Source organism: Bidens hawaiensis, unplaced genomic scaffold, assembly GCF_021521415.1.
Source record: "Bidens hawaiensis isolate Kalapana, Puna unplaced genomic scaffold, B.hawaiensis_p1.1 tig00012275_1, whole genome shotgun sequence".
In the NCBI taxonomy this organism is placed as follows: domain Eukaryota; kingdom Viridiplantae; phylum Streptophyta; class Magnoliopsida; order Asterales; family Asteraceae; genus Bidens; species Bidens hawaiensis.
In genome coordinates, this window is record NW_027491996.1 from 538,107 (window position 1) to 552,755 (window position 14,649).

Below are 14,649 nucleotides of genomic sequence, written 5' to 3' on the forward strand. Positions count from 1 at the left end.
AGATTATGATTGAATGCTTGTCGATACGTGAACGATCTTCGGATATTTCACGTATTACCACGAAATGTGAGTTTTACATAAGATGCATGAATGATATATGAATGATTAAGAATATGTATGAATATATATGATAGAATGCACGTGTAAAGAAGGTATGTATGGTTGTATGGAAAGAAGGGACCAGACCATAATAATATCTGAGATAAAAGGGACCAGACCCTAATAATATCTGGATAGAGAAGAAAGGGACCAGACCCTACAAATATCTGAGATGATAAAGATAGTTATGTATGTATTATGAAAGTATGAAAGTGTGATGGTATGAAAGAATGAAAGAAAGAAAGAAAGTATATATGTATGAATGAATGAAAGGTAACATGCTAAGTATGTAATATGTATTTTTCGGATACGTATATATGTAAGGATGTGAATGTATTGTATGTTGCCTGATTAACTAGAACTCACTCAGCGCAGCTAACTTTTAGTATGCACGTATATGAGTAGGATGAGACAGCTGGCTTGAAGGAGGACACATGATAGATGAATAAAGAAGCTGATATTTGAATACTCAGTTGTTAATGTTTGAACTAAAAAGACATGTTTTATATTATTTTAAATTGAGACTTATGTAATGAATGGTTGTCTTTTAATATTATTCCGCTAAAGTTTTAATTCACTCTGATATTTAGAACTATGTTTATGAGTAAATCCAACGCCAAAGTAGGACACCGGGATTGGGGCCTTACGGTTGGGCCGGACTTCATACATATAATTTTTTTTGTGATACTTTCAATAAAAATACACTACCAAATGAAAAAAAATGGTGGGGCCATGGCCTGGTTTGGCCCAAATAAAGAGGCGCCCCTGATTCATAAACACTCATTTTTAGTCACTTTGTAGAATATATTTAGTTTCATTTTTTAATCAATCGAACAAGTTTTCTTGTTCGAGGTTGTTCAAACAAACAAATACTAAATAATAGAATGACTATATATATATATATATATATATATATATATATAGGATGGATCATGCGAAAAGTAAAATTATAGCGAGAAGTGAATCTAGACCATTGATCATGTGTAATCAACGGTATAGATTAGAAATGACATAGTTGTAATTACTAACACAATATTATAACCTATTTTTATTAAAAAGGGTATATTAGTATTTTGGGTATAAGCTTAATAAATTAAATACACAAGATCAACTCCCCCTTTTATGCCCTAATTAACTTTCTTCATCGTCCCCACTTATCTATTTAAAGATCATTTCCACCAACATCATCAACAATATTTAAACTCCACAATCTTCAATCACCAATCCAATTGATTTCCAAAAAAACAATATTGATTATCTATACTAAGGTTATTATCATGTTATTTATTTTTTAAGTGAAACTAAGGTTTTTTTTCCAATAAAAAAAGGTATTAGAGAAAATATATACATTTTCGTTTTATATTTCATAATAAAATAACTGATTTGTTCGAGGTAAATTTGTATACAGTACATTTGTTATGATTACACAACATTTAAAAGTGTATATACACTACATTAGACATGTCTACACTATATTAGTTATGATTTCACAATATTTGAAAGTGTACCTCCACTACATTAGTTATGACTACACAATATTAGTTACTACTAAAACATTTGAAAGTATGTCTACACTACATTAGTTATGGCTACATAACATTTGAAATGATGCATACACTAGACTACATTTATTATAACTACACTACGTTTTAAAGTATGCTTAAACCACATACGTAGTTATATCTACATTACATAAGATAAACTTACATTACATTAACTGAGTAAAATCAATGGGAAAAAAATTCACATTTGAGATCAAATGATAATTATAATAATAATTAGCCATGTTTTAAAATAAAATGATTTTATATTAAATAGATTCTAATGGCTCAAATTTTAGATGAAATGAAAAATAATAATAATAGCTTTTAACTTACCATTTGTTAGTAACTTATCATTAATTATTAAACCATTAATGAGCATGAGTTACAAAACAAAACATTTTATATTTCACTAATATACTCTTGTATATAAATAATAAGAAAATAAAAAAGAAATCATGTGATTGGTTACAACCTCTTCTCACACTTATCGCAATAAAAAACACTTCTGAAATGAACCTAGTCATATATATATATGTGTGTGTGTGTGTGTGTGTATGTGTATATATATAACTTATTCAAACAATCAAAAATAAGATAAATAAAATAAGCATTCTTTTACACTTGTATAGAGGGTAATGTACCAAAAGACCCAAATACCCTTAAGTATCACCCGCGGGTCGGAGAGAAACCCCTCATATACCACCCGCGGGACATATGGATCACCCGCACAACATGGTAGAGGAAGAATATCCTTACACCACACGCAGAAGCATCCGGGCACCCTCAGACGTCACCCGCATGATACAACATCTATCCGCGAAGTTGACCAGAAGGTAATGCCAACAGGACAGCTGTAAATAACTATTTACCTTCTAGAAGAATAACCACGATTGTTACTTGAAGAATACGTGACTCATCAACCAATGAATGGAAGACACCTGGCCAGGTTGTTATAACCGTGCACATGGTCAAAGATCAACTCGTCCTATCATAGAATGACGCGTGTCCAGGTTGTTATACCCATGCACATGGGATGTATAGCTCAACCTATCGCATAAGGACACGCGTCCAGACGGTTATGAGAGAGCTTCTAGAAAGGGACCTTTGGCCCAATCACAATTCCCACATCCTTCGGCTATAAATACCCTCTCCATCTACATGAGGTACAAATTCACTCCCAAGTATTTACTCTCAATACTCTAGTACTTTCTATACGTCAGAACGGTACTTATTCTCACGCCGGAGGGTGGTTATGGGAATACCCCCCTCTTGTCCTTCCCGTAACAAACTCACGGTGTTTGTTTTGCAGGTTTCGGTCACTGGACTTTGGGAAGTTGTGCTCATATCGTGTTGGTTGTTATTGTATCTTACTCGGTTGACTCATTACATCCAGGACCCGTTCAGGGGATCGGATCGGTGTTTCTTCATTGACGCCATCCATTTTGGTGTTAGAACTGCATAAGTTTTCGTTGGTTTTTTGGTTCGGATGATATGAGTAAGCTTCCTGAAGGGCCGACGGGAAATCCTGTACCTGTTTCACGTGTTACCGATACTGAAACACCCGTAGGCTTTGCCTCGAGTGTCTTCGCACGTATCACCGCTCCTGGTAGTTCTGCTCCATGCGATTTGGGACATGTCACGATCCTAGCAGGTCCTACTCCGACGGACCTAGGGCATGTCGCAGTGCCATTAGGTTCCAGATCCGGCAATCCCGGGGGAATTACGAAAGAAACTTGTCGAACTCATTCAGAGTTAGGTCTGGAGGACGATTTTGACGAGTCTGCGCAAGGAGGAACTCATCATCATGGTTCCAGAAGTAGGGGACCCTTGTCTCCGGATGAGTGGTTCCGTATCCAACAATAAAAGGTGGTAGCATAGTATGAGCGACGGGTACACGAAGAGCGACTCTAGGCTCGAACTCTTAATTATGAAGAGTCTCCTAGGAGATCCCTCTCCCCTCCTCCAGAAGTAAGGAGGAGTCAGATCCGCCATAGTATTCAGGCGGAGAGAGATCCTAGAGACGTTCGAATACTGCGGGACCGTCCTCGTATGGTCATGCACATACCATATTATCTTGACGAGTATGAAAGTTACGACCCGTTGTACCGTCCAGGTGATATCAGTTACTACACTGGCGATAACCGCCTTCACCTACATGAGGGAACTAGCCGTCCGCAGGCGGTAGTTCGCCTAGTGGGTTATCACAGTGATGCCTAAGAAGACTTTTCCAAGCCATATCGTCCGGATGCTTTTGCTAAAAAGTCTAAGTTCATCGCAAAGATTGCAACTGCCCCATTTCCAGTCAACGCTAAGATCCCAACATCCGTATGGAAGTATGACGGAATGTCCAATCCCAGTGACCATCTGATGAACTTCGTCGCCGTTGGAGGAGTTAGGGGTTGGACTCTTCCATATTGGTGCCACATGTTTGCACTAACCTTCACTGGGGCGGCACGGGAGTGGTTCGAGAAGCTTCCGGATGGACAGATAAAAAGCTGGGATGACTTTGTTGCAAAATTTTCACAACACTTTATCCAGCTAGAAAAAACACACTAGAGATCTGTCCGAGATATTAGACATCGTTAGGCGGAACAACGAGTCTATCGAAGACTTCATTACCCGTTTCAATAACGAAAGTAATAATATCGGAGGAGTAAGTGAAGATATGTTGCGAGGAGCTTTTCGCAAGAACGTGAAAAGCGACGAACTAATTTGGACGTTAACTGGAAGAGATGGCATGGCCAAGTCTTGGGATGAAATCATGAATGCGGCAAAGTTGTTTGCAAGAACCCAAAAGACTTTGGCAACCAACAATCAGAAACAGAACTTAAAAGTCGAATTCCAGACTTCGTGGCCGAACAAGCATGCGGAAGGAACTATTTGGTCTAGACTTCAGCCGTCCCCGGAATTATCTAAGTCATTTGATGCCAGATCGTTGATTGGCAATAAAAACAAAGCAGGCTCCTCGACTCGAGGCTCAAACAATTGGACTCCACTTTCAAAGACTCTCGCTGAAATCCTCACTACGAAGAATGTAAATTCCAGAAAACCACAGCCACTCACAAGGAGATCATTCCTTGATGCCAAAAAACACTGTTTGTTCCATAATGACATTGGTCACAATACGAACGAGTGTGTTGCTTTAAAAAATGAGATTGAGGCGACTATGAAATCAGGGAAACATGGAAATTTGGTGAAAGGTGGAAAACCTGGGACTAGTAAGGCTCCCGCGTGAGATAACTAGGGCCCGCCCAAACAGCAAGTCAAAGATTTAAACGTTCACATGATTCAGGGTGGACACAAAGTTGGCGGGAAGTGGAGAGAATTCCTGGATGAAGAGTGGAAAAATGAGTCTGTGATTTTTCCATGAGTCAAAGGAGGCCCTTGCAACAAGAATCCTTTAATCATCACCGCTCTTTTTGGCCATTATCGCTCACAGTACGTTTTCTTCGACACTGGTAGCACGTCGGATATAATGTACGAGCAGTGCTTTGAGCAGCTAGATGAAGAAGATAAGGAGAGGTTGAAGCCTATTCATGCTCTTGTATATGGATTCGGAGGAGAGATAATGCACCCACAAGGGGTGATATCTTTTCCAGTCACTCTCAATGACGGAATCCATTCAAGAACTGAAGAGTTTGAGTTTCTAGTTCTACCAGCAACATCGAAGCATGACATTATTTTGGGTCGGGAGGCGATCGGTGACTTCAATGCCCATTCTTCTACAGCACATAGCGTAGTTGGAGTTCCGACTCGCACTGGTGTGGCTATCATCCATATCAATCGCCATTGCTTCGCGACAGAGAGTTCTAAACCCAGCAAAGTTCCGAAGCAGACTCGGCGGGCTGAACCTGAGAAATGGGTATTGAACAAGAAATTCCTAGAGCAAACTGTAACAATTGGACCCGCTATCTCCGAGATAGTGAGGACATATTTGAAGCAGTTGCTGAAAAAGAATGTTGACATCTTCGCTTGGCAACCCGCGGACATGGCCGGGGTTCCGCGAATAATTGCTGAACACAAGTTGCGAGTGAACTCAGCATTTACTCCAGTTGTGCAGAAGAAGCGTAAGATGGGGCCGGAACAAACGAAAACAATGAACGAACAAGTTCCGGACCTCTTACATGCTAGAATCATCCGCCCAATCCAATACCAGACTTGGGTTGCCAATCCGGTCATTGACCCTAAAAGCAACGGGACATGGCAGATGTGCATAGATTTCAAGGATCTGAGCAAGGCGTGCCCCAAAGATTGTTATCCATTGCCGGAAATAGACCTCAAAGTTGATGCTGTAGCTCCATTCAAATTCACGTGCTTCTTAGATGCCTACAAAGGCTATCATCAAATCCGCATGGCGGCAGGTGATGAAGATAAGACAGCGTTCCGAAAAGACCAAGGCACATTCTGTTATATGATGATGCCATTTGGTTTAAAGAATGCGGGGGCTACATATCAACGATTGATGGATGAGGCATTCAAGAAACAGATTGGTCAAAACTTGGAAGTGTACATGGATGATCTCGTAATCAAAAGCATTGAGGAAGATCAGATGCTGAGATACATCGAAGAAACATTTGAAACTTTGAGAAGGATCAATATGAAGCTAAACCCAGCCAAATGTTCCTTCGGGATGGAAGAAGGGAAATTTCTTGGAGTAATTGTTACAGGCGCGAGTTTTAAGGCCAACCCGGATAAAGTCCAGGCAGTAGCCCGCATGCCTTCCCCTTCATCCCTGAAGGGAGTACACACACTCAACGGAAGATTGGTCGCACTGAACAGATTTTTAGAAAATCATGCAGCCAAGTCTTACCCGTTCGTTTCAACTCTGAGAAATTGCCTCAAGAAGGCACATTTCAAATGGACCGCGGAAGCTGAACAAGCATTCCTAGAGGTAAAAAAAATGCCTAATGGAGTTACCTACCCTAACCGGACCACACGGGGGTGAACCTCTGACACTATATTTATCTGCTACTGACATCGCCATTGGGGCTATGCTACTGACGAACAGAAAAAACGTCCAAACGCTAATTTATTATGTCAGTATGACGTTGACAGACCCAGAAACCAGGTACTCAGTGCTAGAGAAACTGGTTCTGGCGTTGGTCTATGCTGCCAGACGATTACGCAGATATTTTCAAGGTCATCCCATCAATGTGATGACATGGTACAAACTCAAGAATGTACTAAGTAAACCGGAATTGTCAGGACGATTGGCATAATGGGCCATCAAACTGGGTGAACACGCGATTGAATACAAACCCAGACCAGCAATCAAAGGGCAAGTGTTGGCGGATTTCGTCACAGAGGTTCCGCAGCATAAAGGGAAAGAATGCTTAGTTGAACAGCAGCCTCAACTACCTCCGGAACAAGGACAAGTATGGTCATTGTTTATGGACTGAGCATCTAGTAGCGAGGGATCTGGCGTAGGCCTCAGGCTAGTCAATCCCGAAGGCCATGACTTTACTTACGCCATCAAGTTAGACTTCAAGAGTACTGACAATGAGGCGGAGTATGAAGCTTATATGGCAGGCCTACGGATAGCTAAAAAACTTGGGGCAAAGCACTTGGAGGCGCGGGTGGATTCCATGTTGATAGCAAGGCAGATTAATGGGACTTACTAAGCAAAAAACGATGTAATGGATTCGTATCTGTCGCAGTCGAACGAATTGATTCTTCAGTTCTCGTTCAAAATTGTTCACATCAAAAGGAGTGAGAACAAATCAGCGGATGCTCTAAGCAAATTGGCTTCAACAAACTTCGAGCACTTTGCTAAAGACATCCGTGTAGAAGTCTTAGATCGCCCATCCATTCTGCAGAATCAAGTTTTGGTAATTCAAACCGGAGTAGAGTTTTGGATGACACCTATCATAGCTTACTTGTCATCAGAAGCTCTACCGAAAGAAAACATCGCGGCTCGCAAGATAAAACACAAAGCCTTGAACTATCAGATAAATGATGGTGTTTTGTACCGACGTTCCTTCCTCGGCCCACTACTTCGATGCGTGGATGCCCAAGACGCGAACTACTTAATCAGAGAAGTTCATGAAGGCGTCTGTAGTCTTCACGCGGGCCCGAGAATGTTCGTAGCAAAACTGATGAATGCCGGATACTACTGGCCAGGAATGCATCTGGACGCTATGCAGGAAATCAAGAAATGCGATTCATGTCAGTGTCATGACCCCAACACACTGTAACCAAAGAACGAACTCATTCCAGTCAGTTCCGCATGGCCGTTCCAAAAATGGGCTATTGACATCATGTGACCTTTTCCTGAAGCCCCGGGACGCGTCAAATTTCTAAACGTGGCCATCGATTACTTCACGAAGTGGGTAGAAGCCAAACCAGTCGCATCTTTTACGGCAGCGAGTGTCAAGAAATTCCTTTGGGAATTCATAATCTGCCGGTTTGGTCTTCCGCTGGAACTTGTGAGTGATAACGGTACTCAATTCGTGGACAACGGGCAACAAGAATGGTTGAAAGAACTTCATGTCTCTCAAATTTTCACATCCGTAGCCCATCCGCAAGCGAACGGACATGTTGAGCGAACCAACCAGACAATTAAAGACGGGATCAAAGCTAGGTTAGGCACTAAACGAACCGGCTGGTTTGATGAATTGCTCCATGTACTATGGGCCTTCCGCACTCAGAAGAATTCGAGTAATTCTGAAACACCATTCAGCTTAACCTACGGCACTGAGGCCATGATCCCGACCGAAATCAGATTTCCATCCTCACGAACTCTACTGATTGAGGATAATGACAAAGAGTTACGGATGAACCTCAACCTTCTTGAAGAAAGAAGGGAATTGGCATCAATCCACGAGCGTAATTATAAACGCCAACTGCAGAAGTATTATGATTCGCGAGTCAAGAAATGCATGTTTGATGCGGGAGACTTTGTCTTCCGCAATAATGAAGCTTTTGGCCAGGAACCTCCGGGCAAGTTGTCTCCAACTTGGGAAGGCCCTTACAAGATTAAACAAGTACTATCTAAGGGCGCCTACAAGTTAGAAAAGTTGGACGAGATTGAGATCCCTAGAACTTGGAACATAGCACAGTTAAATAAATGTTACATTTAGCAAGACATGTTTTTATTTTTTATTTTAGGCCTGTGTGCTAAATAGATTGGATGAAAGACATGTAACGCCATCTCTTGTAATTTTATTCGGCTTAGGCCTTGTTTACGAAAGACTGTAAGTTTCATATTTTAGTCTTATGTAATACATATGTTCTGGTCCGCACATCAGAGGGATTCATATGATCGAACAACAAGAATGGTGTAATCCTTTATTGACAAAAAGAAGATCCTACAAACACTTATATTATGTGAAATAAGACAAAGTGTACTGGATACAAAAAACTTCTTATATATATGCAAACGGGATTACCAAAATTTTACAAGAAAGACAGATCTACAAAGATTACAGTAAATATATAACTACGTTGCTTGTCTTCATCTTCCGCATCCTCTTGGTCGGCATTGACAGTTGCAAGTAGCTCCTTCAGCTGTTCAACCCCGTCCTCTTTATCCGCAAGATCGACAATTTGATTTTCAATCGAAAACTTCAAACTGTCAAACGTTTTTGTCTTCTTGTCAAAAATTTTAGCGGTATCCCGGCTATGCAGGACGAATTCTTCCGGAAGTTTACCTTCTTCACAAAATTTGAAACCTTCCTGGAAACCCCTCTAACGGACGACTTGAGAAGATGCATTCAAAAGTACAGCAAGGCAGTTTCCAAGTTCATCGCTTTCTCGAATATGGGCGATAACCTATTAAAATAAGTATAAGCAAGTGTTTCGCATGTATTCATGAACATAAAAAATTTTAGGGTAATAAGTTACCTGGGGAACTCCCTCTGCCAACAACCATTTTTTCTCCGCCTCGGCCCGGACAAGTTCCATCTTGTGCCCCGCACATTCCAAGGCTTGCTCCCTGTTTTTGGCGGCAAGGGTGGCAAGAAGTTCGTCCTTGGCTGCTGACTCAGCCTTCAGAGTTTTTATCAGTTCGTCGAATTCATCCAACTGTTGTTGGACAGCAGTTGTAGCTTCCTCAACAGTGGATCGACGAGTTATTTTTGATTCTAAAGCTTGTTTAGCAGTTTCAGCAGCCAAGCGACTGTCCCTGGCTTCATTCGTAGCCCCTAGGGCTTCCTTCTTCGCATGTACACTTTGATCTCCAAATCATCCCACACATCATTTATACTTAACCAGTCTCGGCAAATTTCTTGCGTGGAGGAGACAGTATTCGCCAGGGAGTAAGAATAGGAATTTACTAATTCTTGGCGAATATGGGTGCGTTGTCGCTCCCTCTCCGCAGGAGGAAGCCTCTCCTGTAAGTACTCCATGCATACATCCACATCACCAAATGTGGAATCCTGGCGTACCTACCAACGCGGGTGGTGCACAGAAGCCTCTCCTTCAGGGCGGGACGTAGACGCCAGAAGACCATATACGCTAGATCGCCCCTGATCCTCATAATAGTGAAGCACAGGAAAATTTGTCGCGACGACGGGGTCCTCATCGTTGCCATCTTTCTTCTCCTCTTGGTAGGGGTATCCGTGATAACAATCGGATCCTGGTAAGTTTTAGGTGGAGATGGTGGTGGAGATTGAGGAGGAGTAGATCCCCTTAGACCTACAGGGTCCTCAGAAGATTCCTTCAGGAAATATACAAAACAATACTTCAGGAAATCAAGAACACACCTTATGTGTCAATAACGGTTCTTAAAATTGAAGCCATCAAAATTACTTGAAGAGGCATCATTTGATGCAAGCTGTTGGAGACAGGCGCCCAAATTTGGCCTTTTTTGTTTTTTGAACGGGATAGCCTTGGTTGATTTTCCTTTGCGTTTCCCCGTTATTTTGGAAGTACCCGCACCAATAGCTTGATGCTTATCTTCGACGGCGACGTCGTCAGCAGACGGAGGATGGCCTTCGGCAGTGACATCGGCATTCTCGTTGCCGGCCTCCTTACTGGTCGTTGACTTCTGGTCCTGCTTCCGAGTCAGATCTACACTCGAATGTAGGGTATTAGTAGCATCAACTGATAACCCTCCTTCACAGAGTGATGACTCTTCGCTAGACGAAAGGAGAACAATCACCCCGCTAGAAGTCTTAGCCGTAATTGGTAGAGGTTTTAAGATGGGTAGAAAATAAGAAATTGTGACGGGTATGCTCCAGGATAGGTGAGTCATTCGGATCAATCGGACGATGCACCATCAGACCCTCCTCATGGTCCAGAAGGGTACTGAAGATGGAGCCCTCACCTGTATAAACAAGAACATAAGTCAAAACCCAGGAGGAATACTACAAACAAAGTGAAAATAACTTACTCTTGTCCGGTTTCTCGTAGTATGGCTCCAAATCAGGGAAAGGCCATAGACGGCTCATACTAGCACTCACCATAGCTCCCTCATGTATCACGCGCATGGGAGTTGGCGTATTTCTTAAAAGGAATGACATCTTCTCGGATCCAGAAAAAATTTGGCTTCCACTCATGGAGGCTACGGATCCACTCGGTGCCAATAACCGACTTTCCGGTTGTGGCCCAACTGTACCACCCACCGCGGTAGGTCATCATGTAAAAAGGCAAACATACCGACGGACGGTTCAAGATCACGAGCTTGACAACAGAATTCGAAATGTCGAACTCTTAACATCCCAAAAGGTTGAATTTGCGATAGATGTACTCCATATGTTGTCAAGACTGATTGGACAAATCTTGTCACCGGCAACCGGAAATTTCCTGTTGTAAAATGGTCCACATAAACGACCATTTTATTCGTCGGTGGTTCGGTAGCGATAGCAACGTCCGCCGGACGTTCCGGCTCGCACTCCGGCGCCAGGCCGTATACGTTAATAACATCATTATAATCTTTCTCCTTGAGGTTAACGACAACCTCATGGATAGCGGAGCACTCTTATCTCCCACCATCTAGATACAAAATATCAGATACTGTTAACAGAACTCAAATATGAAGATTGAAATATTGAATGAAGAAATCTCAGATCTGCTATTGAAGAGAGAAAAAGAAGAAAAATCAGTGAAAGATATCAACAAATTGAAGTGGATATGGCCTATTTATACGCGTCGCAATTAATGCGACCGATTGGATGCTAGTGGAGAGAGAAACAGCAACCCAATTACAAACTGACACGTCAAGCGGGAAAGACGAAAAAGAAAATTTAGACTGTCAACAGGTGCCATACACATCTTATCAGTTATTCTGTGACGTTTCTCTTTCCACCACGTCATCGCTCTTATCCCACTTGCAGAAATTCAAAATTGAAAATTTTGAAAATATCCCACAAGATATTATCATAAAGCAAAAACAATGCAAAACTCACAAGAGGACAAAAGTTTTCTTTTTCATTCATAAAAAAGATATTTACAAAGATACGAGAAAGGAATTACAAAGCATAAATCCTAATCTAAGGGTCCTGAGCGGAAGCATCTTCCGGAGGCGTGGGCGGAGTATCTTCCGGAGGTGAAGGTGGAGTTTCTTCCGAGTCCTCCTCCAGGTATTCCTTCAACTGTTGAACACCATCACTTGCCGCAGCGAACTACGGAAGTTTCTCTTGCAAAGGAGATAATAAGTTGTCATAATCGTTGATTCGCATGTCATACTCCTGAGCAACGTCAAGACCATGAAGCGGATGATCTTCAAAAGAACGACCAGTTTGAGCATACGTCATCCCTTCATTAAAACCTGCCACGCAGCTAGACTGAGAGGAAGCCTTATGTAAAAAGGCAAGGCTATCTGTCAGTTCAGGCCCCTCCTTGATATGTTTAATAACTTATTACAAAAAGGAACACTTATCAAAATAATGGACGGACAAAAATAAAATGACATACGGCATATTGGGTGAACGTACTGCGTTAAGACCTTGACCTAGCAACTATCGCCGGTCCCGTTCGGCACGCTCCGCCCTATCCTGTAGTTCCCGGAACCCGTCAGCTATTTTTTTTATCATATAACGATTCAGCTGCCCGAGCTTCCGCGTCTTCACGGGCCTGCAAGAGAGAGTCATAGGCAGTCTGCATTTCAACAACGGTTTTATCTTTCAATTCGGACTGCTCCTTCTGTAGTTTCTACTCTGCTTCAAGCTCCTGGATTTTGGCACCTTAGCGGGTCACTTGGTTTTCGAAGGCCGAATTAGCTTCAAGTGCCTTAGCCAGGTCCTCCTTTTTTCTCTGCGTCTCATCTCGAGCCGCTTGAAGAATGGTATTTTGTCTTTTACAGGCATCCTCCCACTGATGTGCAGCAGCCGTATGACGATTTTTCTCATTTCTGAGAGCGATCATTGCATCAGTTAATTTCTGTTTGGCCGTATTATCCACGGAACTATGTTCATCGGCTTCTTTCCTGGCATCTTTAGCAGACCGGGTCATCTCCCCCAATTTTCCACCCATCGTCCGCCACACACGTAATATTTTCTATCCACATGCCAAAGTATTGGCTAGGGACGAAGAGTAATTCATATGAATATCGTGGCGGGAGCGGCTACGCTGATGGATTCGTTCAGCAGGTGGCACGCAATGATTAATAAATGCCGCACATATGTCTGGGTTCGTAAAGCGGGACCCATTCACAATATCCCAATGAGGGACAAACAAGTAACAGTCCTCCCCCGGATTTGGTTCCCCATAATAGTTTGAAATTTTTGGCCGGTAACGAACAGGGATGGAGGAGGTCTGACGTGGGGCGCCTTGCAGTATTACCTCTTTGACGTTTGGTAGAGGGCACTGGAACCGAGAATACTCCCTTTCACCTGTAGGGAAAGGTGAAGATGAGAATTGAAAATGTGGAGGAGATTGAGGAAAAAACTCAGGGGCCTTGGACCCCTCATAATCCAGTCCATTCCCCTGTGAACTTGAAGCGTCTCCAGTTCTGAATAGGTAATCCAGTGGATCCTTGACTTCCGGTGGAGGAGCTGGAGTTTTTTGGTTTTTCTCACACGGGGGAGTTGGTGACCTAGCTTCCTTCTCGGGAGGAGATGATGGTAACTTTCCCCCTTCAGGGGCAGAAGACGATAATTTTTCACTTTCGCCACCAATCACTGATGGATCTACATAAATAAAATACACATGAGTACCCATCAAAATCACAAGTACTAGAAAAGGAAAGCGCGAATAAAATTTACCAGCCATTTCCTTCATACGGTCACCAAGACAGGCTCTTTTCTTGGGAAGTTGTGTCCGACGTTTCTTCGTCGACGGGCCTCCCTCGGCACCTACGTTACCAGTACCTGCATCAATTGCTTGCAAGGACAGGAGATTCCTCTTCCGCTCCAGTTCTACCAGCAAGTGAGAAACAGATGAAACTCCGGAATCATCCTCAGAAATTCCTCCCTATTGAGAAGATGATTCATCACTCGAAGAGAGGATGTCGATCATTCCATCGGAGGTAAGAGCATTGAGTGGAGGAGGGTTGAAAATGTACGCACCTGTTTGGAAACTAGCTTCCAAAGCTACTGGCTCAGCGCGCACCTTAGTGGGAAACAGAAACTGGTTCCGTGTTCTTTCAAGAACAGGTGTTTCTTTTGCATCGCGGATGCGTTTCCTCATACAATCCCTGTCCTCAAACAGGGCATTTATCATTGGTCCCTCACGTGAAAAACGGAAAACATAAGTTAGAAAGTTTCACTTGAAACATACTGGAAAGGAAGGAAATATAACTCACGGTCACGCACGTCCATGAAGACAGTCTCCATATACGGATAAGGCCACAGGCGGCTCATACCAGCCCAAACAAGGCCCTCCTCGGTCAAAGCCCGCATGGGAGATGGTTCCGAAACCAAGATGCGGAACCACTCCCGGCATTCATGAGAGGCCATAACAACCTCCGGTAACGCTTCCTTGGCTGGACGACGAACTATAAGGTTCGGCACGACATCCTCGGAAATTTAGAAAAACTTGCTATGCCAATTCTTAGAGACCCCTCGATAACATTACCAATAATCCTTTCGGCTATTGGTTGGCATTTGAACCACCCGCCACGGTTGGT

At 42.7% G+C, this 14,649-nt stretch overlaps 1 protein-coding gene across 1 annotated transcript; it reads left to right on the plus strand.

Annotated features, from left to right (window-relative positions):
• Positions 1–7,279: 7,279 nt before the first annotated feature.
• On the plus strand, positions 7,280–7,837 carry LOC143540548 (uncharacterized). The gene has a single exon (XM_077033577.1). The coding sequence runs from the start codon at positions 7,280–7,282 to the stop codon at positions 7,835–7,837; it is 558 nt and encodes a 185-aa protein (XP_076889692.1).
• Positions 7,838–14,649: the final 6,812 nt, after the last annotated feature.

Bases quoted from the DNA above. Each gene is read 5' to 3' on its own strand.
- LOC143540548 (XM_077033577.1), top strand. From the start codon at position 7,280: ATGGATTCGTATCTGTCGCAGTCGAACGAATTGATTCTTCAGTTCTCG.